Below are 25,675 nucleotides of genomic sequence, written 5' to 3' on the forward strand. Positions count from 1 at the left end.
CAAACAGATATTAGTCTTAGTTATCCTCAAGACTGAACGGTACCCTGCCCAGACTGAATACCCTTAATTCTAATTCCTAATTCTAAACTTATCTCCCTAATACCCTTGTGAAGGATGCCAAGCATAAAAGCGTCGTCAACTTAGCCAACAATTCCTTCCTTTTAAAAAAAATAACAAATTTTATTGATCTGAATTATCCTCCACCAACAATCACGCCAAAATCAATCATCCCCCCTCATGCACTTGTCTATGACATAATAGCAGCTGCATTAACTATGTAATCCCACCCCACATTGCCCACCGACCTCCTTCAGGCCTACAATTCCTTCCTAGTAAAATCTTGATCCATACACTAAGACTGAAAAAGTTATAAAACCTGGTTGACATGCTACAACATGGTATCTTTCACAAACGATACCTTCTCAAATGTCTACTGAACAGGGAATGCTATCCCATCTTCAAACTGTTCACTGAGACACGCCTAGCTGACATAGCGGACTTAAAATATTTCACCACCTGATATGCATTACATTTTTTCAGCAACTTGGACGGTAAGTTCCAGTTGCCAATCCTGTCCACCCCCATGGATCTTTATTTTCTCTAAACCTTTTCTTGATTAATCGATGTGTTAAAGCTTGAACAATAGGCCTGTTTCATAAAAATGTTTGTTTTCTGCAATAACCTAACGACTTGAAAAGTACCTTGGAATGCTCCAAGCCATCAGATGTATACAACCCAGCAGAAGGAGCAACTACTTTCCCCTCTGACCATTCCAGAGCGTCTCTGAGGAAACCTGTAAATGAAAGAGATTGTAGCATCCCCAGAAAGGCCCTAGAAACGAGGCTTAAAAAGTTCTGTCTCTGGGTCACCAACACTATGTCCTTCTGACCTGAAAACTCACGCTTGGTATTATTGCTAACTGAAGTAATGCCTATTTGGTCCCTTTGCTCCTATCCTGAAGAAAATAATCCACTGGTGGGACCTCCAGATCCTCTCTCCACAGGAAGTTGAGCAGTCCACCCACTTGTCTTTCATTGCTCTGAACAGAGATGAATCCAATCGTTAGTGGCTGGATTTCGACAGAATCTGAGAGTACCAGTCAGGAACCACATTGTCATTTTCCAGGAGCTACTTTGCTCTGATGATGAGCTTCCAGAAGAGGCAAAAGTTGTGCGTCAAGGCTGTTCATAGCTTTAATCTTGCCACAAGGGGTTTTTAGAAATAAAAATAAGTTTATTTAGAATGTTTTGTAACAAAACAGAGTAAATACACTATTATTTACAATATTAAAATCATGTAAACCCCCAAATTTCAAATACCTTTGCGAGGAGTATCATTAAAAATCTTCCCACAGCGCAAGTTGCATCTAAAACTCCATGTTTAGAAGTAGGTTGTTTGCCTCACTATGATGTTGAATTTTATATAAAAAAAACATCGGTTTGAGAATCAAACTTTTATTTTTACGAAAATGAAGGCAGTCTACTAAGAAGTAAGCATTAAAATTGTTGAACCATAACTCATATGTACATTTATCATCCCTATCAAAGAAAAATACAATTTCCCATAATTTAGAAACTGAAAATTCAAAGCTGCTCCAAATTTCAGTAACAGGCATAGGTAGAGATTAGGTAACGATATGGGTACCTTTGATGTTCCTGCAAAGATTCCAACATATAGCTTGCTGATGGTTTCAAGGATAAATATCGTACATCAGCAAACTTTTAATCTCTCTAACAAGCTTACTTCAAATTCCTCCACAAGGGTTGGGACGCCTCCATAACAATAAAATTAGCAATTTTCAGTTTAGTTGCCCCATGGTGGTTGATGTATTTTTTCATGGACATATTGGGCCAGATGTATCAAAGGGTTTTACCCATTCTGTGTCTATGGGAAAATGTGTTCATACATATGGCCCATTGTTAATTTCAATCAGAACAAAACACTCCGCTCTCTCCCCAGGCGCTTTACTGCAAGGGAACGCTCCAGAAGTTCAAGGCACGATGTATATTTCCACTTTGTCTTCAGGCCAGTTTCCTCTAGTGAAAATCTCACCACATTTGGCCCTTTAATGGAGTTTTGGTGTATTCAGTGACCGTGTCTGAGCCAACAAAATGTTAAGTTGTTCTTGAGGACAACCTCTGACAAATTTGCTAAGAACCCAAAGTTCTTGAATAGAGTGATCACATTGTTGACTTGAGTGCTACCCCCTGGGCCACAAAAATCATCTTGCTTCGGTATATAATCACATGAATTCCTTATGCCTTCACATTTACTACAACAGGCTTCAGGAGCTTTGTGTGAACAAGACAGTGATGGATGCTCCAATTTTGGGGGGGTGGGGCAACGCAAAGCCGGGAAGAACGTGGTTCGGTGGGAACACTTATCTGCCGCTGCCTCTGTGCTCCTCTCCCAACCCTGGTCATGCTGCACAGGCTCCCAGGTGGCAGTCACGGCGCTGCTCTCATGTTGGAAATACCAGCATGAGAGCAGCGCCATGAGTGGCCTGAATGGGCTGACTTGACGCTCGCTCCGTTCCAGAGAGCCTCAGGCTTTTCTCCAACTCTGCTGTTGCAACACAGCCAGATTGGAGAAATAAGGCCGGCGTAAGATGGCCGACCAAACAGACATGCACACTTACAAGTGTGATGCTCTGTCGGATGGCCCCGCCCTAACCTCGGTTGGCAGTAATGAAAAATAGAATGATTATAAAGTGGTTTTATTATCATTTTATTTTTCAGTGGTTTGACGCTCCTCCGACATAATGGAGGAGCGCCCCTGGAACAAGAAGTTGACTGTCAAAATTGTGAACTCCCATATGGGAGGCAAATGAGAGAAGCCACCAATGGAGTTAGAAAATGAAGGCCATAAGTTGAGCCCCCATTACATCTGGTTCCTAATCCTCTTACTTAAGAATATTTAGAAGAAAAAGGTTATCTTCTCTTTTGAAATGCCTGTACATCATTCAGGCTTTGATAATTCATTATGAGACTGATCGCCACCTGCATTGATCTTTTTTCGTCCAGAAAACGATTGCTGAGGAAACCTGGAGGATGATAAACAAATCTCTCATTGTGCCTTTTGCCTGGAGTTCCATGATCTAATTTGTGATTGTCATGTTCTATCAGAGAAAGATACATGTGATCTGCTTGCACCGGTCAACCCTTAAAGGCAATCTGGAACTGCTGTTCCAGTTGTAGGACAGAAATGTTTTTCATCCACTATCTCCAGTTATGCACAAAAATTCCGATCATCTACCCAACCCATGGAGTGGAAGAAATTGAGGGGCTCACGTGAAAAGTTCCTGTGTCTCTGAAGCAGCCTATGTTTAATTGTCCACATCTCTTACTCATCAGGAAGAAGATGTCAAATGTAATTGAACCTTTTACACCTCGGCTCTCCTGCTTTGAGTTTTGAAACCTCAGGGAACTTTGAACTGTGTCCAGGTCGGTGTACACCATGTACCTCAACTGACCCTACTGAAAATGTTGGCAAAAAAGAAAAAACTTCATTCAGGAAAAGAATTGGGCCTTTGTCAAAACTGTAACACTGTGAACATGCGCACATAATTACCTAGGTCATTCACAACAGGTTTTGGAATAGAGCACCTGGGCCTCTGGTCCCAAACCGTAGCTTGCCAGTCCCATAATTTTTCGCAGCCAGATTGATTTCTCAGTAGAAATGTCACTGGGTTCTATGTATGTAGGAGTGTATAATAGCTTCTAGCACATCATTCTTTGATTTAAAACTGGCTTGGGCAGTAAAATCCAGACGAGGTTACCAAGAGGCATATTTAATTTCTCCTGATCCAAAAACACTTACCACAAGTAAGAGCTCCCTCCAGAATTGGGATTGAGCCTGGCAAGTAATGACTAGCATGCTGGGCAAGGACTCGATGAAGCATGCCACACAACTGTGTTGGGGAGAGTCCTTTAATAAAAAAAAACAAGGGTGTGGCCTTCGTAGCACCTAGGTTGATACCCTATTGTTGGGATAGTAACAGTTTACAGTGAGTGAGTGGAGCGGGTAACATCCCTCTCTAGTTTGCAATAAATAGGTGTTCGAGGCATATGGGCTGCAGATGGTACATTTATGAATAGATCGCCATCTGGTGTTGGGCTCGGATGATTGCACTTGTTTTTCTTCTGGAGAAGTCTTTGTCGTCATAGATGACTCCTCCTCTTGGTGTTAGTGCGCATGGGCATCGGCTCCATCCTTAGATTGTTTTTTTCCGCCATCGGGTTCGGATGAGGATCGAAGCGCTCCGAACCGACTTCAATAAAGAAGGTTATATCCGGCGCGTAACCCTTTCCAATTCGACGGTATTGTTATCTAACGCGACTTCACTTCCATACCGATGCGTTTCGAAGGACGACGACTACGAGAAACTCGACGTAGTCCAGCCCGGGGTCCATGGAAAGGACTCCATTCAAAAAATGTCCAACGTGTGGTGCTAAGTTCCCACACAAGGACCTACACGAGGTGTGCAACCTCTGCTTGTCCCCTGAACACGAATCCAGGGACTGTGAGGCCTGTGCAGCGTTCTCTTCAAAATCGACGATTAGAAACCGTCGAGCCCGAAGACACGAGGTATCGAGAATGCAATCACAAGCAATCCCGGAGCTGTTTGAGGACCAGCACCCAGAAGAGGAGGAAGAAGAGGCCGACGAGGCGGGGTCTGAAGCGGACGAGTCCGACGTCGAGGAAATCGACGTCCAACAAACCGTGAGTGACGACGTCCCTTTACCAAAGAACAGACCCCGCACGGTGTCGACCCCGCCTTCGAGCCCGGCCAGACAACCGAAAAAAGTTTCCGACGCCCCGCCTTCGAGCCCGGCAACGAAACCGAAACACTCTGTCTCCCATCATGGTGGTTCCGATAAACGGACCACATCGACACCGAAGCTCCAAGTCAAGGAAAGCTCGAAGTCGAAGCAGTCCATGTCGACACTGAAACACGTTTCGACGTCGAAAACACCCTCGACACCGGGGGCATCTTCGATACCGAAGACATCGGATCCGAATAAAATCTCGGTGCCGAAAATACAAATGGACAGTCAAAAGAAAAAACACCTTTCGGACCCGAAAACTGCGGTACCGACACAGGAACACAAGACCGATCCTAAACAAAAGACTCTGTTTATTGATCCAAAAACTGGCAAGGTAGTCACAGAACTACCTAAAAAGAGGAAGAATGAACATTCGGACGACAAGACTCATCCGAAGAAGAGAACAATGGGGACAAATACAACTCCTCCCCCTTCTCCAAAACCTAGACACACACCATCTTCTCCTCTTCCTCACAATAGACCAAATATTCCTCCCACACGACCATCTACACCTACAACAGATGTAGAGAGTGACACAGGGGAGGGGGAACATCCTGGGGATGATGAAGACACAATCCCAGAGGAGGCAGACCCATGGGAAGAGTACAATGTAGGGTCAGATAACGATAACGACCCTGAATTGTATCCCTCAAAACCTTCACCTCCTGATGATAATACTGGTTTTGCGCAACTCATTAATAGAGCAGCAACATATCACAAGGTAGAACTACATGCAGAACCTCAAATAGAGGATTTCTTATTAGAAACACTACCTACTGCACAAAGAACATCAGGAACACTACCAATGCTTAAGGGCCTTCTCAGTCATACATCAGAGATATTCAAAGACCCAGTGAGGGCTAGGGTACTGAACCCAAGAATCGATAAGAAATATAGGGCAGCTCCAAAAGACCCAATATACATTAAAGGGCAAATTCCTCTAGACTCACTAGTGGTCACAAACGCTCGTAAGAGAGCAAACTCTTTATCTACAGGAGAAGCTCCACCTCCTGACAAAGAGTCTAAGCTAATAGATGCCTCTGGCAAGAGAGTAGCATCTCAAGCGGCAAACAGCTGGCGCATAGCTAATACGCAAGCACTACTTGCAAGGTATGACAGAGCGCATTATGATGAGTTAGAAAAACTCATCACACATCTCCCTAAAGAACATCAAAAGAGGGCAGATCAACTCATACAAGAAGGGAAGTTAATTACTAACACTTCAATAAAGTGCGCCCTAGACGCGGCAGACACTGCAGCAAGATCTACAAACGCAAGCATCATGTTAAGGAGACATGCATGGCTTAGAGTATCAGGGTTCAAACAAGAAGTACAAACATCGTTACTGAACCAACCTTTTGATGGGAAAACACTTTTCGGCACAGGGACAGATGAGGCCTTAGAAAAGATGAAGAAGGATACCGAAACGGCTAAATCAATGGGAGCATTGCAACAGCCGACACAAAGAGGTTCCTTTCGTAGGTCCGCCTATAGAGGAGGATCCAAAAATACAGGTACAAGCCAGCAACAAACCTCTTTTACACCTACATCACCCAGAGGTAATTCTAGAGGTGGCTACAGAGGTAGCAACAACAAGGGTAGAGGTCGCGGAAACAACAACAACCGCAACTCTCCAACCCCAAAGCAGTGACTTCATACAGCTCCCCCCAGACCATATAACACCGGTCGGGGGACGCCTATCACAGTTCCTACCTGTCTGGGAAAACATCACATCAGACAGGTGGGTGAGACAAATTATCCAACATGGTTATTGCCTGGAACTCACATCTACCCCGCCAAACATCCCCCCCCAAACAGCGTCCAATGAAACAAGATCACCTGACACTGTTAAAGCAGGAAGTACTATCCCTGCTAGGAAAGCATGCCATAGAGAAGGTTCCACAGCACCAACAAGGAACAGGAGTATACTCCCTATACTTCCTAATTCCCAAAAAGGATGGGTCTCTAAGGCCGATACTGGACCTAAGACCTCTCAACGCATACATAAATTCGGAACATTTCCACATGGTCACGCTCCAACAGGTACTTCCTTTACTGAAGAAAGGGGACTTTCTTTCTACACTGGATCTAAAAGACGCTTACTTTCATATCCCGATTCACAAAGCCCACAGGAAATACCTCAGGTTTGTGGTAGAAGGACAACATTATCAGTTCAAAGTCCTTCCGTTTGGTGTCACAACGGCACCAAGGGTGTTCACAAAATGCCTGGCAGTGGTGGCAGCTCACCTAAGAAGACAACAAATACATGTCTTCCCATACTTGGAAGACTGGCTAATAAAGGCCAAGTCACAAGAGGAATGTCTTCAAAACACACAAAAGACAATTCAGCTACTACACCAGCTAGGGTTCACGGTGAACTACACAAAGTCACACCTACAACCAAGCAAGGTTCAACAATATCTGGGGGCTACTATAGACACAGAAAAAGCCAAAGTATACCCCAATCCAGTCAGGATCCAAACAATGCTTACAATCATTCAAAGATTCCAGCCACAACACTCACTACCAGCAAGAGTGTTCATGCAGCTATTAGGGATGATGTCATCCTGCATACTGCTAATACCATATGCCAAACTACAAATGCGTCCGCTACAAGAATGCTTAGCGACACAGTGGAATCCGGCTCAAGGACAGATTACAGATCTGGTGTTGGTAGACGACCGCACACACCGCTCTCTGAAGTGGTGGAACACAACAAACATTGCCAAGGGGCGGTCGTTCCTAGAACCAATTCCACAGGTGACAATAACAGCGGACGCATCGCTCACGGGATGGGGAGCACATATGGACAAATACACAGTACAAGGAAGGTGGAGTGTGCAGGAAAGAAGACTGCACATCAATCATCTAGAACTACTAGCAGTGTTTCTAGCATTGAAAGCCTTCCAAATACATGTTACCAACAAAGCAGTCCTGATCAGAACAGACAACATGACAGCAATGTATTATATTCAAAAACAGGGGGGGACGCACTCTCTCCAACTATCCAGACTAGCACAGGAAATTTGGAGATGGGCCATTCCTCAAAACATCTATCTGTTAGCCGAACACCTACCAGGAGTCCAAAACCAGATAGCAGACATCTTAAGCAGACAGTCGGAACAAATACACGAATGGGAACTGCACCACCAAATACTGCAGCCATTCTTCCAAAGATGGGGACAACCAGAGATAGACCTCTTTGCCACTCATCAGAACGCAAAATGCCAAAGCTTCGCGTCCAGGTACCCACACCACCTGTCGCAGGGCAATGCGTTATGGATAAATTGGTCCAACAAATTTGCATACGCTTTTCCCCCTCTCCCACTAATCCCATTAGTGGTCAGAAAGCTGCAACAACACTCAATGACCATGATACTAGTAGCACCCACGTGGGCAAGACAACCGTGGTTCACCACGCTCCTGCAACTCTCACAAGTGCCACATCAAAAGCTACGAATTCTACCCATGCACCTTACACAGAACCATGGAGAAATAATGCACCCAGATCCAACTCAATTGAACCTAGCGATCTGGCTCCTGAAATCCTAGAATTTGGGTACTTAGATCTACCCCCAAATTGCATGGAGATAATTAAACAAGCGAGACGTCCCACCACCAGAGCATGCTATGCAGCTAAGTGGAAGAGGTTTGCTATACACTGTACTAATAACAATATCAACCCTCTGGACGTATCAACATGGGAGATTATTTGCTACTTATTACACTTACAGCAATGTAATCTAGCGTACACATCTATCAGAGTACATCTAGCAGCTATAGCAGTGTACCTACAAAACAGGCAGCACATATCACTGTTCAGAGTACCAGCGATAAAAGCATTCATGGAAGGCCTTAAAAGAGTCATTCCACCAAGATTACCACCTTCCCCAGTCTGGAACCTCAACGTAGTACTCACCAGACTAATGGGGCCACCTTTCGAACCTATGCATAGGTGCGAAATACAATTCCTTACATGGAAGGTGGCTTTCCTTATAGCCATTACCTCACTCAGGAGAGTAAGTGAATTACAGGCATTGACAATACAAGAACCATTCCTACAGTTACACCAGAATAAAGTGGTTCTTAGAACAAACCCAAAGTTCTTGCCTAAAGTAATTTCAGCATTTCACATCAATCAGCCAGTGGAACTACCAGTCTTCTTTCCAAGGCCACAGACGGTGGCAGAAAGAGCTCTACATACACTAGATGTCAAAAGAGCCATTTTGTACTACATAGAAAGAACACAAAACTTCAGGAAAACTAAACAACTATTTGTAGCATTTTCCCCAACACATAAGGGCAATCCTATCTCTAAAGCAGGCATTGCTAGATGGATTGTAAGATGTATACAAATATGTTACATTAAAGCAAAGAGAACATAAACTGTTCCTCCTAGAGCTCATTCTACACGAAAACTAGGAGCATCTATGGCATTCTTGGGGAACATTCCCCTAGATGACATATGTAGAGCAGCAACTTGGTCTACACCACATACATTCACAAAGCACTACTGCGTTGATGTACAGGCTGCACAACAAGCCAGAGTGGGCCAAGCTGTATTAAAAACTCTATTTCAAACAGTTGCGACAGACACTGGTGACCACCGCTAGGGAGGTAACTGCTTTACAATCTATTCATAAATGTACCATCTGCAGCCCATATGCCTCAAACGGAATATGCTACTTACCAGTATGCATCTGTTCTTGGCATAGAGGGCTGCAGAGTGGTACATGCCCTCCCTGCCTCCCCGGAAACCTGTGTCTGTCCCAACATTATCTTATTTAGATACACTTACATGGGCATATCTTTATGTATTATACTACACTACTCCATCTAACTCTACTATGGCAAAACAATCTAAGGATGGAGCCGATGCCCATGCGCACTAACACCAAGAGGAGGAGTCATCTATGACGACAAAGACTTCTCCAGAAGAAAAACAAGTGCAATCATCCGAGCCCAACACCAGATGGCGATCTATTCATAAATGTACCACTCTGCAGCCCTCTATGCCAAGAACAGATGCATACTGGTAAGTAGCATATTCCATTCTTACGGGTCACATTTTACCCTCCAAAAGATTGTCAACTCATGGAATGAGAGTAGCAGACCTCTATCCACTACTTTGAATAACCGCGCAATGGCAATCTTAATGATGTCTGTCCCAAACAAAAGTAATGCTGATAGTTCAGTGCCCCACATAGATGTTTTCAAAAGAAAGCCTAGGATTCAATGAGTGAATTGCGATTGGAAGACTAGTTTTGGTGCCACTTACCCAGGAATAGTTAGTTTCCAGTGTGCAGTATATAATTACCACAAATTATACCCACAATGAGGATCTGAGGCATGATAATACCGCTGTTCATAATTGTGGTGCACTTGGATTGCAGCACCTGTATGTTAGCTCTCTTCCACAAACATCACCATGTTTGCTTTCATGGACTAGCGTCTAAATTGGTGATCTGCAGGCATAGTCAGTCTTTTTTGATCTGGTGTTTCATTGTGGACAAAGATCTATTGTTCCAAATGGTTGGCTCCCTGGCCATCACTTGACCTCTTGAACCTATACACAATCACATGTTTATATTGAATAACTGTCTTTCTCTGCTGCACATCCCTTAGTAGTAGTGGTCCAGATGTGAATGAAAGCTGTAGACTAAATCTCTGTTCTTGCGACACACTCTTAGCTCAGAATACTATTTACTGCCCAATCATTACTTGGTGCAGGTCTTTAATTTCCATGCATTTTCTCTTGGACTGTTTTCTTCAGATGCTTTTTAGTTATAGCAGATGTGTTTCTCTTATTGATTTTTAGAAATTGAATCTTTAGCAGACCACTACCTTCAATGTGCCATTGCTTTTAGATTATTGTTCTATTCAAAACTGTTACTTTATTACTGAGGCCAAAATAACTGTTGAACTATGTGAATTTGCTTGCTCAAGTTTTGCTTGTGCCTGAATGCTGAGGTTAAATTCTGTTCTATAAGACTTCAGAAAGCCCAGAGCAGTCGAGTGATGTATTGACAGTGAGTTTCTTTTAGAGCCTGATTACTCCTAAAGCGTTGTAGTATAATGTTGCAGAGTGGTCGTGCAGTGTATGTCTGGCAATGGGGAAGTTAATGTTTTTTTTGCCATGACGGATTCTTTGAGTTAGACAGATCCATATACAAACTTCTTCCAAAACTGAACTTGCTGATGCTTAATTTCAGTTAAAATAAATAGGCGGACATTGTGGTCAGCCAAACCAGTCCTTGTGGTTGTTTATAATGAGCCTTCTTCAACTGCTTCTAAAACCAGTTGCAGAAAGTGTGTGAGTAGAATTATATTTATTGCAAACATCCGCACAGTATGATTGAGAGAATCCACTGACAGATATGGTGTCTACCAAAGGAGTCTTCAATTTCTTTTTCTACCAGTATTTAAAGCAAATTATAGTGGCTACTTTGGAACTAGATTGGCTCATCTTCTACATGCTGTAGCGTGGCCACTCTCCTGTAGTAATCCACATCAAATCAGAGAAGCACCTTCCTTGTAAAATTTGCCTTTCATATTCCAAAGAATGGATACTAAAATAATATGTATACTAAATCACGAGTAGGGTGAAAATGTATCTAGACTGACATATCATCCGAACAAAATTATTCCCATTAATCTGGATTCTTTTGACTCAGTCAACCCAGGAATAATGGCTTATGGTGCAAACAACGACTGCATATTTAAGGCAGAATATTCCTTGATAAAACAGTTCACATTTAAATAGATAAAAAATTGCATGAACTTCATTGAGCCACCTCCTTCCGGTCTCATTGGTGGGCCATATGTGCTCTCTTTCTGTGAACACGTCTTTTCAGAGTCTACGTGAGCCGGATTTATTTACTTTCATTCGATTATCATGTTTCCTACAAAGGTTCCTTCTAGTTACCACAAAGTAGGTTGGAGTGTATTGGGCCCCATAGTTCTCTTGTACCTATGTCCTGGAATTCTCATCTATGAGTGAAACTTGTCACTGTATCCCCAGTTTACTTTTTCCCATCAAAACCATCTTCAACTTCGCTCTATTTTTTCTATTGTGTTGGTTTCCCATGACTACTTATACACAAACTTTGCTAAATCACTATAAACTTAATTCTAAAGAGGGCGATACTCACCACAGTCTGTTGATTATGCGTTAAGAAAGCAATTGCGTTTGGGCTTGTGCTCTGCAAGAAGCCAATCTATATATTTATGCTGCAAATGTCTACCGCAGTGGTACTTGGTGTGGACTGTTGTCCAAGAAACTTTCCCACATGAAGCACATGCCTAAGCTAGATCTAGTCTCTTGGGATGTATTATGTGCACAGACTTGCAGTGTCTATTAAACCTTTATAATTTGTGTCATCTTGCTTACCTCCTCACCTTTTTATTTTGCAGAGAAGAGAGTGAGAGTGTGCTGACGCTGAAAGGCTTGACTCCCACAGGAATGCTGCCCAGTGGGGTGCTTTCAGGAGGAAAACAAACATTGCAGAGCGGTAAGGATGACTGCCCCGGTGTGCTGAATTATGTTCATACTGTTGAATATGAAACGTACGTTTCAATTAAAGCCAGCAGCAGCCTTGACAGGCTCCTCGTAAAGCTTGCACTGCAGGAGGAAGCAGCTGGTGCACAGCATTTTCCTCACTGGTGGGTAAGGGGATAGCCTAGTTAGTTATTTGTCTGCACTGTGGACTCTTTCTCAGAATGTACTTTTCCTATACATATTGAAGTACCCTTTAGGAATTGACGTCAACTACGTGCAGCTAGTCTTGAAGGAATCTCACCAAGTGACCTGTACATTTACACGTTTTTCTGAAGAGGACAAGCCTGCATTAGAACAAGGTCTTGTTGTTCTCTGACCCACTTAATTTTGTTAAACAATAGCTACTTTGTTGCACGTTTCAGGGAATTGTAGGAGCCTTTAACCTGACATAACACGCACACACTATTGACTTGGTGAGATGTAGCTTCCCAACACATTTTGTTTTCCAGGATCTGCCATTTTACAAAGCTGCTTTTTTATAATATTCCCCGCGCCTGCATGCATACTAATCCTTCGAGTGTTGGATCTGGAGTCATGCACCAACACCCTTTTGCATTTGTTTGTTGTACAGCATTTTTGTTCTGTTGTCAGTAATGGCAGATATCGCCTATCTTTCTTCTAGCCTAGCCCTGTCTTCTTTCTTTACTAGTATTTCACTTCATTTCCTCCATTTTTCATTTCCTCGAAGCCTGACTTTACGGAAAGAATAGCAGTGGCCAGTTTAGGATTGAATAACCCTTTCTATGCCAAACAAGAAACATGTTCCAAAAAGATAGTCAAATAAAATCTTGCATTGCAGATGAGGTCCAGCACATGTGCAGCAAATCCATTCCGTGACTAAAGGATTTTTGCCTATGCAACCTAAAACCTTCCATAACGTATTTTCCATAACACTTCAGACATTGGCTCTCACATGTGGATGACCTTTAGCTGGCCACATCTGGTGTCAGACTAGTACACAAAGTGGCTTGGCACTTTACACTGCTGGAGAACATTTTTACTGATAAGCCAGCCTCTAAGATCAAACGCGGTTTTTATTTCCGGTACCATATTGGCTGACTGCTGGATGAGAACTTGTGTGCATGCAGTCCACATTCATGGTCTCCACATTGTGGAAGATCAATTGGGAAAATTGAATGAAAATCAGCTTATGGATTTCTACTATTTAAAACCCCACGATTCTGCACACAAAAGTCCTGCAGAATTCCTAACACCCCCAGGGAACATTTTCTTTAATATGCCATTTCTAATATTACTCCGTTAGTTGGATCCCCGTTTTAACTTCCATTTTCAGAGATAAAGAGGTGAAAATCATGTTGTTGAATAGAATTGATTTTAAATACATCTGTTATGTTATGAACTTATGTTACTTGATTGCTGTCGGCTACTCTTTACCTCAACTTGTTATAATGCGTTTATTGACGTAGCCAGTGTGACATCAGAGGGAATAGGTTAAGCTATTTCTATTGTGCCATTTTAGTCTTGAACTAAAGTGGTGACCACGTACATTTTTTGAGGTAGATTCTTAATAGAATTTTTTGTTGAGGTTATTGTAGATGCTCCACTCATAACAGGAGTACACCTTGCTTTTCCAGACGCTAGTATGCCCCTATATTAACCCCTTCACATGTGAACATAGATCACTGGAAATAACCTTGTTACTCAGTTGAAGGTAGTATTTTTTATGTATTTAGATGCACTCCTAAGGTTTCATGGGATTTTCAAAGATTTGTTTAAGGTGAAGAATATTCATTACAAGAGTTGACAAAAGCTCTTGTTCACATCAGTATATTGATACCAGAGCATTACCTACTCCTTTCATGACACGACTCCTCATGAGACCCACAAAGGCGAGGTGGAGATTGGTTTTTAACACTCCAATGCAATATCATCCGAAGTGCAAACTGATATAGTTCTGACCAAGAAAAGCTGCCTTCCGACAAATTAATGTAACCTCTGGGTGAGGTACTACTTGATAACTGGTCCACGCACCTTATAAACTGCTGCCTAGCAAATCAAAGTGGTGCATATCATGTTGAGTAAATGCACCCAAGAGACAGTTTAGTGTTTTATGTTTTGCTTGACCACTACCTCATTCTGAAGTGGTCTCTGCAATATGCACTTGAAAAACCTTGCTGCTTTTATTTACTTTTCTAAGCTGTCTAGTTCTGCTCTCTCTTCTGATCGTTTTGATATTCTTTCTGCTCGAAGATGAGAGATGCTTTAAGACACAAATAGTGTAACTAAGGTGTGTAGATTCCTTTTAAAGAGTCTTTTCTAAGTGTGCCTTGAGACTGTCTTAGTGGTTGTGGATACAAAGTGTTTTAAGCCCCTCCAGAAATGTAACCCAGTGGATAGTTAAGCATCATGTGGTTCTAAATACCCCAGGCAGAGTATTCACCAATTGTCTATCCCCTCCCGTATGACAGAACCATTGAAGGGTTCTGGTTGACCTCTGCTGGCTCGAATACCCTACATCTCTGTCATATCATACCCTACATTTCTTGATGGCAATAGGTTAACAAGAAAAGTATGTACATTATTACAAAGCTAGCCCCTCTGCTTAGCCTTAGCTATTATCGTGAACTGTTTTTCATTGGTCATGCACATTTTAGTGGACCTGCACGCTTAATTTGGAATAGGGCTTTGCCTGGTAATATTCAGGGGCTGGTTGTGTCTCTTAATTTAAGAGTAGCAACAGAGTAACAAAGCAGTAGTTGATTTTAATCTAGTATCCAATGTCCGACCCAGTATATTTCATGCAATATACAAAAATCTTGTGTTGCAAGAAAAAGTTAAATTGCGGTCAGCCTATCGAGACTGGTTGGCAAAGGACATCTTGCCTTCCATTTTAATGTGAGCTGCACTCATTTCTGTAGTGATCCTATCCAAGCTGAAAATGAAAGTGAACATCCACCTCTTAATAAAGCCAGGACCCCTGCAGAAGCTTTTGCGGTTTAGGAGTACTCTGTTTTGGCACCTTCCTCTAACATGGTGCGGTATTAAATCACCCTGTTACTTTTTGATATGCAAGTTCAATTCTGTAATTTCTCCTAACAACACATTAAAAATGCCCCAACTTGTTTTTGTAGAAGTCAAAATAGGGAGTATACTAACATCAGCAACTGTAAATAAAATGTGTGGGTTAACAGTGTCATTTAGAAAAAAAATACCTTCCATTACATGCCCCACAAACATCACTTTAGACAGATGTTTAGTTGTGTACTCTTCATGCCAACGTCGTTTTTTCTTGCAGCACCCTCCAGTCACTTTAAGATTATGAACTCCAAAGTGGCAGGAAGTTGCAGGCGAAACACCAGTTGCGTAGAAATAGGCTCTTTTGTCTGAAAATCAGCGCCACAACCACACAAGCAGTCACCTGCTTCCCACTCCACAGTCTGTACCCTAGATCTCTGACTGAAGCAGCAGACAAGCCTCCTTTTTAGACCATCACGGTCCCCTTCTCTAGCCCGAGAATGATAGCAAGCAAGTATATCAGTGAAGTACTATGTGAATGTTTGGGTATTGAAATCACATTTGAAAAACTGTAAAATGTATGTCACTGATTCCTAAACATGAAACCATATAACGTATTGTGCTGTCCAGACCAGCGTGCAAATGACAATATACATGTTCTGTTCTTTGTGTAGAAATGATTGTCTTCTATACCAGAAACCAGCACGTACCATAACATCCGTGTAATAGCTCCTGTGCTGCTCATTGACTTGTTCTTAGATTTAAAATCCTTTGCTCATTTTTCTCATCCATTTTGCAACCCCTTTCTTCTCTTCAGCTACTGTTGAGGCTATTGAGGCTGACGAAGGTAATTTGGCCAGTCCCCTTTCTGTTGTGGTGCTGCAACAGAGAAGGGCTCTGCTGGGTGTATTCATTTGCTGTAGCTTGTATAGAGTGTGTGGGTGTTGGGCTAACAACTGTGGCTCGGTATTAACCAGTGTGCTTGCTTTAAAGGGGAAAATGATTCCTGCTTTTGCTGTTTCTATTGGTGTCTAACTCAAACCGTTGCATTAAGTTTTGTGTTTTAGCAACAAAACAAAAAAAGGCAAGGGTAAGACAATTGTAATGACATATACTCCTAGATGCACAAGTCGTAAACTGGACTGCATTTGTAAGACTAAATTCCTTTCCTGCTTTTCAAAATCTGCCTTTTGGAGAAATGGAAAGATCACACAATGTAGAAATGTGGATTTCTGAAGTTACCAATTACACTGTTATAGTAATGCTTCAGTGCCTCTAAGATTAATCAACACTAAACATGAAACATTGTCTACAAGATGTTCATTACAGTTGGCAGTATTTAATAACACACAACCATATTGTCAAGTACGTGTCTCTGCTGTAATTTGTGCTCAGGAGGCATTTACTTAACACGATCTCCAAAATAAACGAAACAATTTTTATCTTCTGGATATATCCAATAGCCTGTTTTTTTCAACTTTCCATTCCTTAGTCAACATTTTGGTCCTATTTGGTTATTTTTAGACATTCAAATATTTTTACTCGTGCAATCATTCATAATGGGAAAAAAACATGTTTTACACGTAGACATTCAGTTCCCCTTTAAAACAAAATTCATCAGTTGTATTTTGTTCTTGCAGAACTATCAACCACACAGTGGCCTAATATGGAACCAGTAAAACCTGATTTTGTTTTGGATTTCATCTCAATACACTAAAACTAAATTGTGGAAGAAATGAGAGAGAAAATACAACTGTATTTAAATAGCAGCTAGCTTGCTGCTATTTATTATGGAATCATCTATTCCTATTGGCAAACTCTAACCTGCAGTGTGCATTCTTGTTGACAAGTTTGGCTGTTTTCTGTGATTTTTGTGACTGTGTTGTGTTTAGTATACTATCGATGTAAATTGCTAATACTCATTGTCTGACTAGCAAGTGCAGCAGAACACATTATTCATCATTAAGAGCACTTGTCTGCTGAAAACAAAATGTATATCTTGCTCACTACATCCCATTGAATGTATAATTGAGATAAAGACAATATTTGCTAATTCTAGTGCTATTGCAGGCTTTAGTAGTTTTGTGATTTGAATCACTAAAACTGCATATTGGTTACATAGCCAGATAGTATCCTTTTAAAGGCAAAAATTAAGAATACTACTATTTTAACAAAGTCCGACTAGATTTTGTAAACCTTTGGTAAAAGAGTTTCTTTAGAGTTAAAACAATGTACTCAAGAATAAAGGGAAGTTGGTTTTCATGGCACAACTTTAATATAAACAACTCAAGCTAAATAGACAACCACGGTATGCTTTGCTGTGGCCTTTGCTGCTCTTCCTTTGTCTTCCCAGTAGCCTCAATTGACTCACTGTTCTGCTTTTTAAATGAACACAAAAAAATAATTATTTTTGTGTGTATTCATTATAACAAAGGCTTTAAAGATACAACGCTAATCTAGTTCAGTTGTCTTAATAAAAGTAAAGTCTTTGGGAAAGTGTAAAAAGGAGTACATTTCAACCACTCTTATTCTAATGACAGGAGTTTGCACATTTGCATAAGAGTAGCTGCAGTGCTTCCAGTAAGCTATTTGCTTTCATTTATTAGAACTAATTCTAAAATGCCTCCTCTCTCAGCTTATCAAGGTGAGCATTGCAGTGAAATTGGTCAACATCATTTCCAGATCAGATCCATAACAGATGATGCAGAGTTTGCCCAATTCACTTTGGGCTGAGTGTTCTCAACAACATTTCATGTTATATCCCTAATTTTTCATACATTTCTCCCAGTTAACTTCCTGAACCTCTTGCATCAGTTGTCCTATAAGTATATATGGCAGCTGAGTAATCATGTATTTTGAAAAGCTTAGGACTGCCCAATTACCTTAGTCATATTAGTCATTTTGTAATGGGACGGTTGTGTCCTTTTTTAGGGCAACCTGCTTAGACTCAAAATGTCCTCATGGGTGTCAAATGCCAAAACTCTCATTACGGGTTTTCACTGATGTCTGTGTGACATATACTACATTGGAGCTCAGGGACTTTCTGGTTCCTGTATTATCGTTCATATAAAACATTGAAGCGTGCTGTTGGCCATATATAATGATTGAAAGTGCAATTAAAGGTGGACAAAGTTGGTACAGTGCATAAGCTTTCAAAATAACAGAATACTGAAGAAGGAAAGTTGCAAGTTTCATAACGTTTTTCCAAACTGAGATGAAAAAATGTGCATTCAGTCAGTGTAGGCGGAAGAAAGAAAAACGCAGGTCATTAATATGCCATGCATATATGAAACTCACGTAATGTATCGAAAGGTAGCTAGCCATCATGGTTCGAGAGAAATACCATTTTCAGAATGCAAAATTTGAGATCAAGCAGTCTTGCAACACACAGTCATACACCAGGGATAAAAATCTAATTAGATTGAGCATGTGTTTCTTAGTATGACCATGATATTTTACTGTAATTATGATGGGTTATGTTTTCAAATAAAACCATCAGCAGTTAACTCTTACAATTGTTACATGAAGTGAAGTGAAATATGATCAAATCTGCAAGTTTGCGTATGGGGTATTAAAATAAAAGATTAGCAGCTATAACTGTGTTCTGTGTATGTCATTAGAACACAATTGCTGCAGAATTTGTGTCCACTTTCAAAAACACATTATTTATCTTTTTTTTTTATCAACGTGCTGGTTGTCATCTTGCAATAATTTCAAAGTGGCGTTAAATACCGAACGAGAAAGTCGAAAACAATCAAAATAGTTAGTCCAGCTGGCTGAGGAGAAGGGCACCTGGCCAAGGGAAGGACCCCGGTGAAAATAACTTCTAAATAGCTCCGTTTGTTAGAGTTTCCTATCCACTGTAGTTTGGTTCCACTCTGAGACATTGACCCAGCACTTCCAGGTCCTAAACCCAGGGTCTAGGACCTTGCACTTCCAGGAAACAACTGTCATGTTTGTGATTTGAGGGAAGGTTATGAGATGTGCTAGGATGCTGATTAGAGGCTATTGGCTGAGATTTAATGGTGGCATATATTTGTACAGATACCGCAGTATGGAAACATAATTCGAGGATTTGTACTTTGGTTTTAGCTCTGGTTTTGTAAGAATGCATTCCAAAGTTGTTCAACTATGCAGTGTTCTGCACTGAACACTTATTTAGTTTTTTTAATAATTAGTTTTTGCTGCAACGTTTATTATGGGAGCAATTACTTTGTGCATTGCACTCAGAACATAAAGTTTACTTACTTATGTTTTAAATTTCCCTTATGACATTCAGGGAATGTGGACGTGATTTTGCAAGAATCCACTAATATGCATTGTAAAACTGCTGCAGATCCTGTCGTCAATAATGGTTTCCTGAGCTACTATTCAGTGTTTTACATCCATGTGAGAAGGAGTTTAAGATGTTGAAAGCTTATGCTTATGCATTGTACCATCTTGTCATGATGGCTTCAGTTAATAAAATAGAAGCTATCCAGGCATGGAGTGATAGATCTATTCAAACATGGACAATATTGAAGGGAGCTTAATATTTAACTTGGTTATACTCTGCTTTCCAGGGTAATCATGTGTTTGAAATAGAAATTAAAAATAATGCGTTGTCCAGTTCCAGAAGAGGTCCAGTAAACTTAATTTTCACCTGTGAGGTGGCTATCTCCATGTGCTACAGATACGTGAAACTCATTCTGTTCTGCCCCTACTTTAAATAAAGATAGGGCTTTCTTTAAAGTTCTTCTTTATGCCATAATATCTTTACATAGTTTCTTAACATTTACGATTCGGCTAAGCTTTTTTGTTGTAGTGCTCCAGTAAAGGTTTACTTAATCTTGCTCGTACTGTGAAGCAATCAGAAAATCGGTATCAATGGGCTAACACAGTAGTTTATTCTTAAGAATTTTTGTCCATCTCTGTGAAATGAAGACACCTTTGTCTTACTTTCTTGTATTTCAACAGTTGCATCTGAAGCCTAAGGATGCACTTGAACATTGAATTTAGTGTTGGAGTCCATGCAGGGATATTTGTCATTTAATACATCCAATAATGTATGTTTTCAGATTAGTGTGCCAGCAGGTTTTGAGAAAATAAAGAATTAAATGTGTTACCTCCTCCTTGAAAACGACTAGAGTGATGTTTTAATGGCAAAAAGAAGAGGAAGAATTCTTTGTGCAACATACGTTTCTGAATGCCAAAATTGTCTGCGGTTTTGTCTCTAACAATCCTTCCACCTTTTAGAAAGCCATTCCATCTGTATGTATAAAGAGGATTGGCATTATCTGAAACGATAATATTAATTGTACATTAGTCAGGGGATGAAAAGTGGAACATCCCATTCAATGCTGAACTGTTGTACCCAAGAAGTTACGTTTAGTCTTGGGGCTGTAGAGTACGGTTTGTTGCTTCCAACCCACCGCCTGTGGATAATCTCCTAGTTTGGTCATTTGAAAGGAACTACAGATAATATTTTATTCTAAGAAGGCCCTGGATGATGATGCATGTACAAAATCCAAATAACAGCAGAGAAAGGGATTTTATATGTAGTAAAACTGGATTATGAAAGAAAGAGCGAGCAGAGATCAAATGTAGGTAGGAAGGTCATGTGTCCATGTTAATTTAAAACATTAAAGAAATGTGTGCCCCTGCCATTATAATGCAAACAGTACAACACTACTTGTGCAGAAAACCTGTAAAGAATTAGGTGTTAGAATGCTACTAGTAATTTCAAGTCATTTACTTCACCCTAAACAGTGACTTTATTTTCAAACATCTTTTGTCAGCTTTCCAACATTTTGAGCTGAACTAAACCCAAATAAATAAAGAATTCTAATTCGGCTCTTGTGTCAGACATTTAGTTTGCAAGAAACATTTGATGCTTACAAAGTTGTAGCATTCCAAGTTAGGTTGTTTCCGTGGTCTGTATTACGTAGTCCACATTAGTCATGATTTATTTTAGAGTTCTCCACTGTCTTCTGTTCTGTGAAAATGTACTTTATTGTTCTTTACTAACTTTGATTTTTGTATTTTCGCAAATCTCTTATTTAGCTATCAAAGGATTTTCGCCACAGCATAAGATCACTAGCTTCGAAGAGGCCAAAGGCTTAGACCGAATTAACGAGAGGATGCCGCCCCGCAGGGATGTCACGGCATCTGACACCAACCTAAACTCTCTCAACAAGGCCATCTCCTCAGAGACTAATGGCACTGACAGCAATGGCAGTAATAGCGGCAGTATTCAGTGACCACTTCCTGTTAATTTTTTTTTAGCTGCAGGGCATGATGGGATTGCTGCACATCAGCAGTTGGATGTTCTTGCCTCTGGTAATAGCTACTTGCTCTGGGGGCCAGGTGTTGGGTTCAGTTTACAATATCATATAAATGACATGGTAAACTATTTTTGGTGGGGGATAAATCCCCCATTTGGATATGCCTTTAATGCTTGTAGAAAATAAAAAGGAACGGTAATGCTGGTGTATATTGCAACGTCAGAGGGAATGAACATGTTTTCCTACTGCATTGGGAACGTCTAGATATGTTACTAAAAGGCCTTTTATTATGTTACTGGACATACAGTAAAATCCTTGTCTAATTTCTTACTAACTCTATTGTACGTTTACAGTTGCAGCACTAAACTACAGACATCAAACCATTTTTAACATAATGATGTACAAACTAAAGAAGGACTATTTATTAATGATGTTTTGCTACTCTTGTCAGACGACTCAAACATAAATTAGGCAGTCAAAAAAAGAATGTTGCAAATTTGTTCAGAATGCCAAAAAGGAAGTTTAATTTTGTACAGATTATGCTTACCTCAGGTTTCTTTAGTGTGCTTGAATGCCCTTGTTTCTAAATAACACTTAGCTTAATCATTTGGCATTGAGTATCCTTTTCTTTAAGTTTAAAAACTGGAATAATATTATCTATTTTTTGTTCTATTTAGGTTTTTTTGGGGGGTGGGTTGGGTAAATCAAGTCTTGGTTGTGGCTTGCTGAATTTAAATATTTATGAGTGGTGCATTTTTAAGTATAGTGAACAAGACACCATATTAAGTGCAGTGAAAAGCATCTATATTCTGTAAAAATCTGCCTATGCATGTTTTTTAAGACAAAATTGGCTGTATAGGCCTTTATGGGACTGTAATGCGCTTAGTGGTCTGACTTATACTGGAAATGTATGTATAATGGCATACTTTATATTCTCTAACAAAAAATAATGCTTAATGCCTTTGAAATTTTGTAATCAAAAAAGCTTTGAAAAAAATCTAAAGGGGAGAGTATTCTTAAACATTTTTAACATACGCTTGTCAGTGCACATATAGTTGGTTAGCATGTATAGCAAACCTTGTGAAATTTAAATAAGTTTATGGTTACATGTGAAACTAAATGCATGATAACTGTTAGTGTCATAAAGGTTTAGTCATTTTGTTCTGTTCTGTCATGTGCCACAAAATGTGTAATTTTTTCACTTTTTTCCCTTTGTATATCAGTTACGGGTTATTACTGGTTCATTCTGAAAAAAAATACAGTCCATTGATACTTTTTAACAATTGTATAAGTGCCCAAGTAATTCACTACAGCCTAAAGCCTTGCCTTTGTAATTTGACTTCTGAAATGTTGGCAACCGAAGCATGCACTTGTAACAATGAAAAAATCATTTTATATTACTACTCAATAAAACGTGCATGAAATTATGAAGGTCTCAATCTCTCACTTGCAGTAGCACAAGTGGACGTCCGAGGCCTTGTGTGCATTTTACACATTGCTGTATTGCCCCGAACACTTAACTCCCTGGAGACGTGATTTATTTTAAGTTTGCTGCTATTTTTTAGTCATTCAGTGATGTTTCACGCTTTGTTGTTTTACCAACAACACATTTGAATGAGAATATCCATTTAAATTTCACACTTACCCATTAATAATGTCCAACCCTTGTTAGTGCCACAGTGCGTAATTGCCCTCTGTTAACGGTTTTGAATTTACTTAAATGCAATAACTCTTGCAACACAGCATGTCAAAAATAAAGACAATCAATTTTGATTCCGATACGGTTATAGATGTAACTGTTAAAACACACTTTCCCGTCCTTCCTAATATAATGCTTGCATAAACATTAAGGGAGCTGTAAAAGCTGTGTTTTCCTGAAGCATTTGCTGCTTTTAGTTTCAAAGAAGACTATTTGTATTGGTTTTATTTCCCTTTCACAGTGACCACCTCTGAAGTGGTTCATTTTCGGTGTCTACTGGCCTGAACAATCTCCTCTGAAGTGAGCAGGAGCACTTCTTGGTTTCACACTGAGAGGAGTGACCTAAGGTTACAAGAGGGAAAAAAGGTATCCAAAGTCCTGTGGGTTTGTTCTAAATGTAATGTTTGTAGCTGTTTAAAATCGGTTCGCCGCTCTTACTGTGTAGAGTACCTTTTCACCATTCATGTGATGCTTAGTTTAATACCTTATGGGTAGCATTGCCTCTCAGAGTGGAAAAAAGAAAATCCATTGCAGCGAATGATGGCCATGATCCCTTTTCTTTTCTTGTTGGCCTCTTAAGTCAAGGTATGGAAATTTCATCATTGGCGAAGGGCCAATCCTGGCATTACCTACTGATGTACCCTTTAAGTTTATCTACCTTGAGCACTTCCCTTGATTACTGCTTTTGTTTCCTGATAACAGATTCACAGCATTACCTCTTTGGATTTAGGCATTGTATGTATTCTTTGCGATATATTGCTCATGCACGAACTTGTGATTTGCCTACCAGATGTGTAAAGATGACCACTTTTCATTGTCTGTCCGTTTCTGTTCCTTAATATTACAAATCATGTGTTCAGGTTAAAGTTCATGTGTGAAGATTTGTTGGGGTAATTGAGGGGCCACCATATGTTTAATGTATCAGGAGGAACATGTAAAAGTACATTTATTGGGGGCATGTCTTTCTTTGAGAAGTCATTTATTCAAACCATTCTGTGTGCTATTAATGATTTTTGTGATGGATACTTCCACCTTCAGATTCCTCACTCCTTTAGTCCGGACACAAGATCCAGAATTTTGAGATAGTTGTCCTGCGCTGATAAGGGCTCCTTTGCTGCTACTTGGCTTCCGGATCTACCCCAGATTTGACGTAATGGAACAGTCAAAGGTGCAACCCTGATGCACTGATGACAATTCCTTTTTAACTCGCCCTTCTTCGCAAATCTTGAGTTGCTCTGCTCTTCCCATTTTTCCATACAAAAGCATTTGAAAGGGGCGTTGGAAATGTCTCACCCAAACATTTCAAGGCATAAGGGGGGCCACTTCTGGAGCAGGCCAATGTCTTGGTTAACATGCACTAAGTCATGTGAGAAGTTCTACCGTATGGATCCCATGGCCATAAAGGGGTTGGAAACAGAGCTCTTCATGTTGCAGGAGAAGCAGTGTCCTTTCAGATACAGATTTTGCACCAGGTCCCTCTATTTCTTACCCTCGACCAGTAACTCCTTGAAGTGGGCCATCACCACAGGAAAGGAGAAGTTCTTCAAGAAGAAGCATAAGAAACATCACAGGAGACATTCTTCAGCCACTTGCTGCCGCTCCCTCTGAAGGGGGCAGGTCCCCCTGTTGACTGCCTGTTTTCCCTACACTTCCCTTGACACTTTTTGCTCCGAATACAGAGGTCCCACCCCAAGGCACTGACCCATTGCAGACTGCGGCCATCACCTAGGTGATAATGATCCCTTTACCCTCCAATCCAGCTCCCTCTGGTATGCCTTCGGCCCCAAGACAGCCACAACGACAATTACTGGGCTTTCCCTGGCTGTTCTGTCCCCAGCACCTCTTTTCACTATTCTGGCATTGAGTGACCCTCACCTTTTGCCAAAGGTCTTTGCTGGTTGCTTCGCCACCAGTGCTGTCCTAGGCCATCTCGACTGACATCTACTGCCATGCTTGGTTGCGTTTCACCATGTTTTCGGGTGATGTACATACAAGACTAATGGACATACCTTTTGACACAGCTCACAAGACGGCATGGAGTTTTTCAAGTAGGGAGGCACTTAGCTGTGGGAACTGTTAAAGTGCCTTGCTGGCTCTTTCAGAATTTCTGTTTGCCTGGTCAGCCATGGCTGTTTGCAAACCTATAGTTATGTGCATTTTGAAGGGCTAACACATGTAATTGCCCCTTCCCTGTTTGTTATGCCTCAGTGAGACCTTAATTTGGTGTTCACCTTCCTAATGTGTTCACAGTTTGAAGCCATGCACAGTTGTCCATTGTGGCTCTTGCCTCTGAAGAGTATCTTTCTGATCGCCATTACACCAACTAGATGTGTTGTTGAGCTGCAGACATTGT

The 25,675-nt window shown here is 40.7% G+C and overlaps 1 protein-coding gene across 7 annotated transcripts in view; it reads left to right on the top strand.

The window, feature by feature from the left end:
- Positions 1–23,050, top strand: part of PPP3CA (protein phosphatase 3 catalytic subunit alpha) — a 665,570-nt gene extending 642,520 nt beyond the window's left edge. For 4 of the 7 annotated variants that reach the window (XM_078676076.1, XM_078676079.1, XM_078676075.1 and 1 more), the window contains 3 exons: positions 12,240–12,337; positions 16,178–16,207; positions 21,403–23,050. In XM_078676076.1, the coding sequence (XP_078532202.1) occupies positions 12,240–12,337; positions 16,178–16,207; positions 21,403–21,599 (325 nt within the window). In that variant the 3' untranslated portion in view covers positions 21,600–23,050. The remainder of the gene's footprint in view (positions 1–12,239; positions 12,338–16,177; positions 16,208–21,402) is intronic. The other 3 variants (XM_078676081.1, XM_078676080.1, XM_078676078.1) reach the window with 1 other exon arrangement.
- Positions 23,051–25,675: the final 2,625 nt, after the last annotated feature.

The sequence above is a fragment of the Lissotriton helveticus genome, chromosome 2_1 (assembly GCF_964261635.1).
Source record: "Lissotriton helveticus chromosome 2_1, aLisHel1.1, whole genome shotgun sequence".
NCBI classification, from domain to species: domain Eukaryota; kingdom Metazoa; phylum Chordata; class Amphibia; order Caudata; family Salamandridae; genus Lissotriton; species Lissotriton helveticus.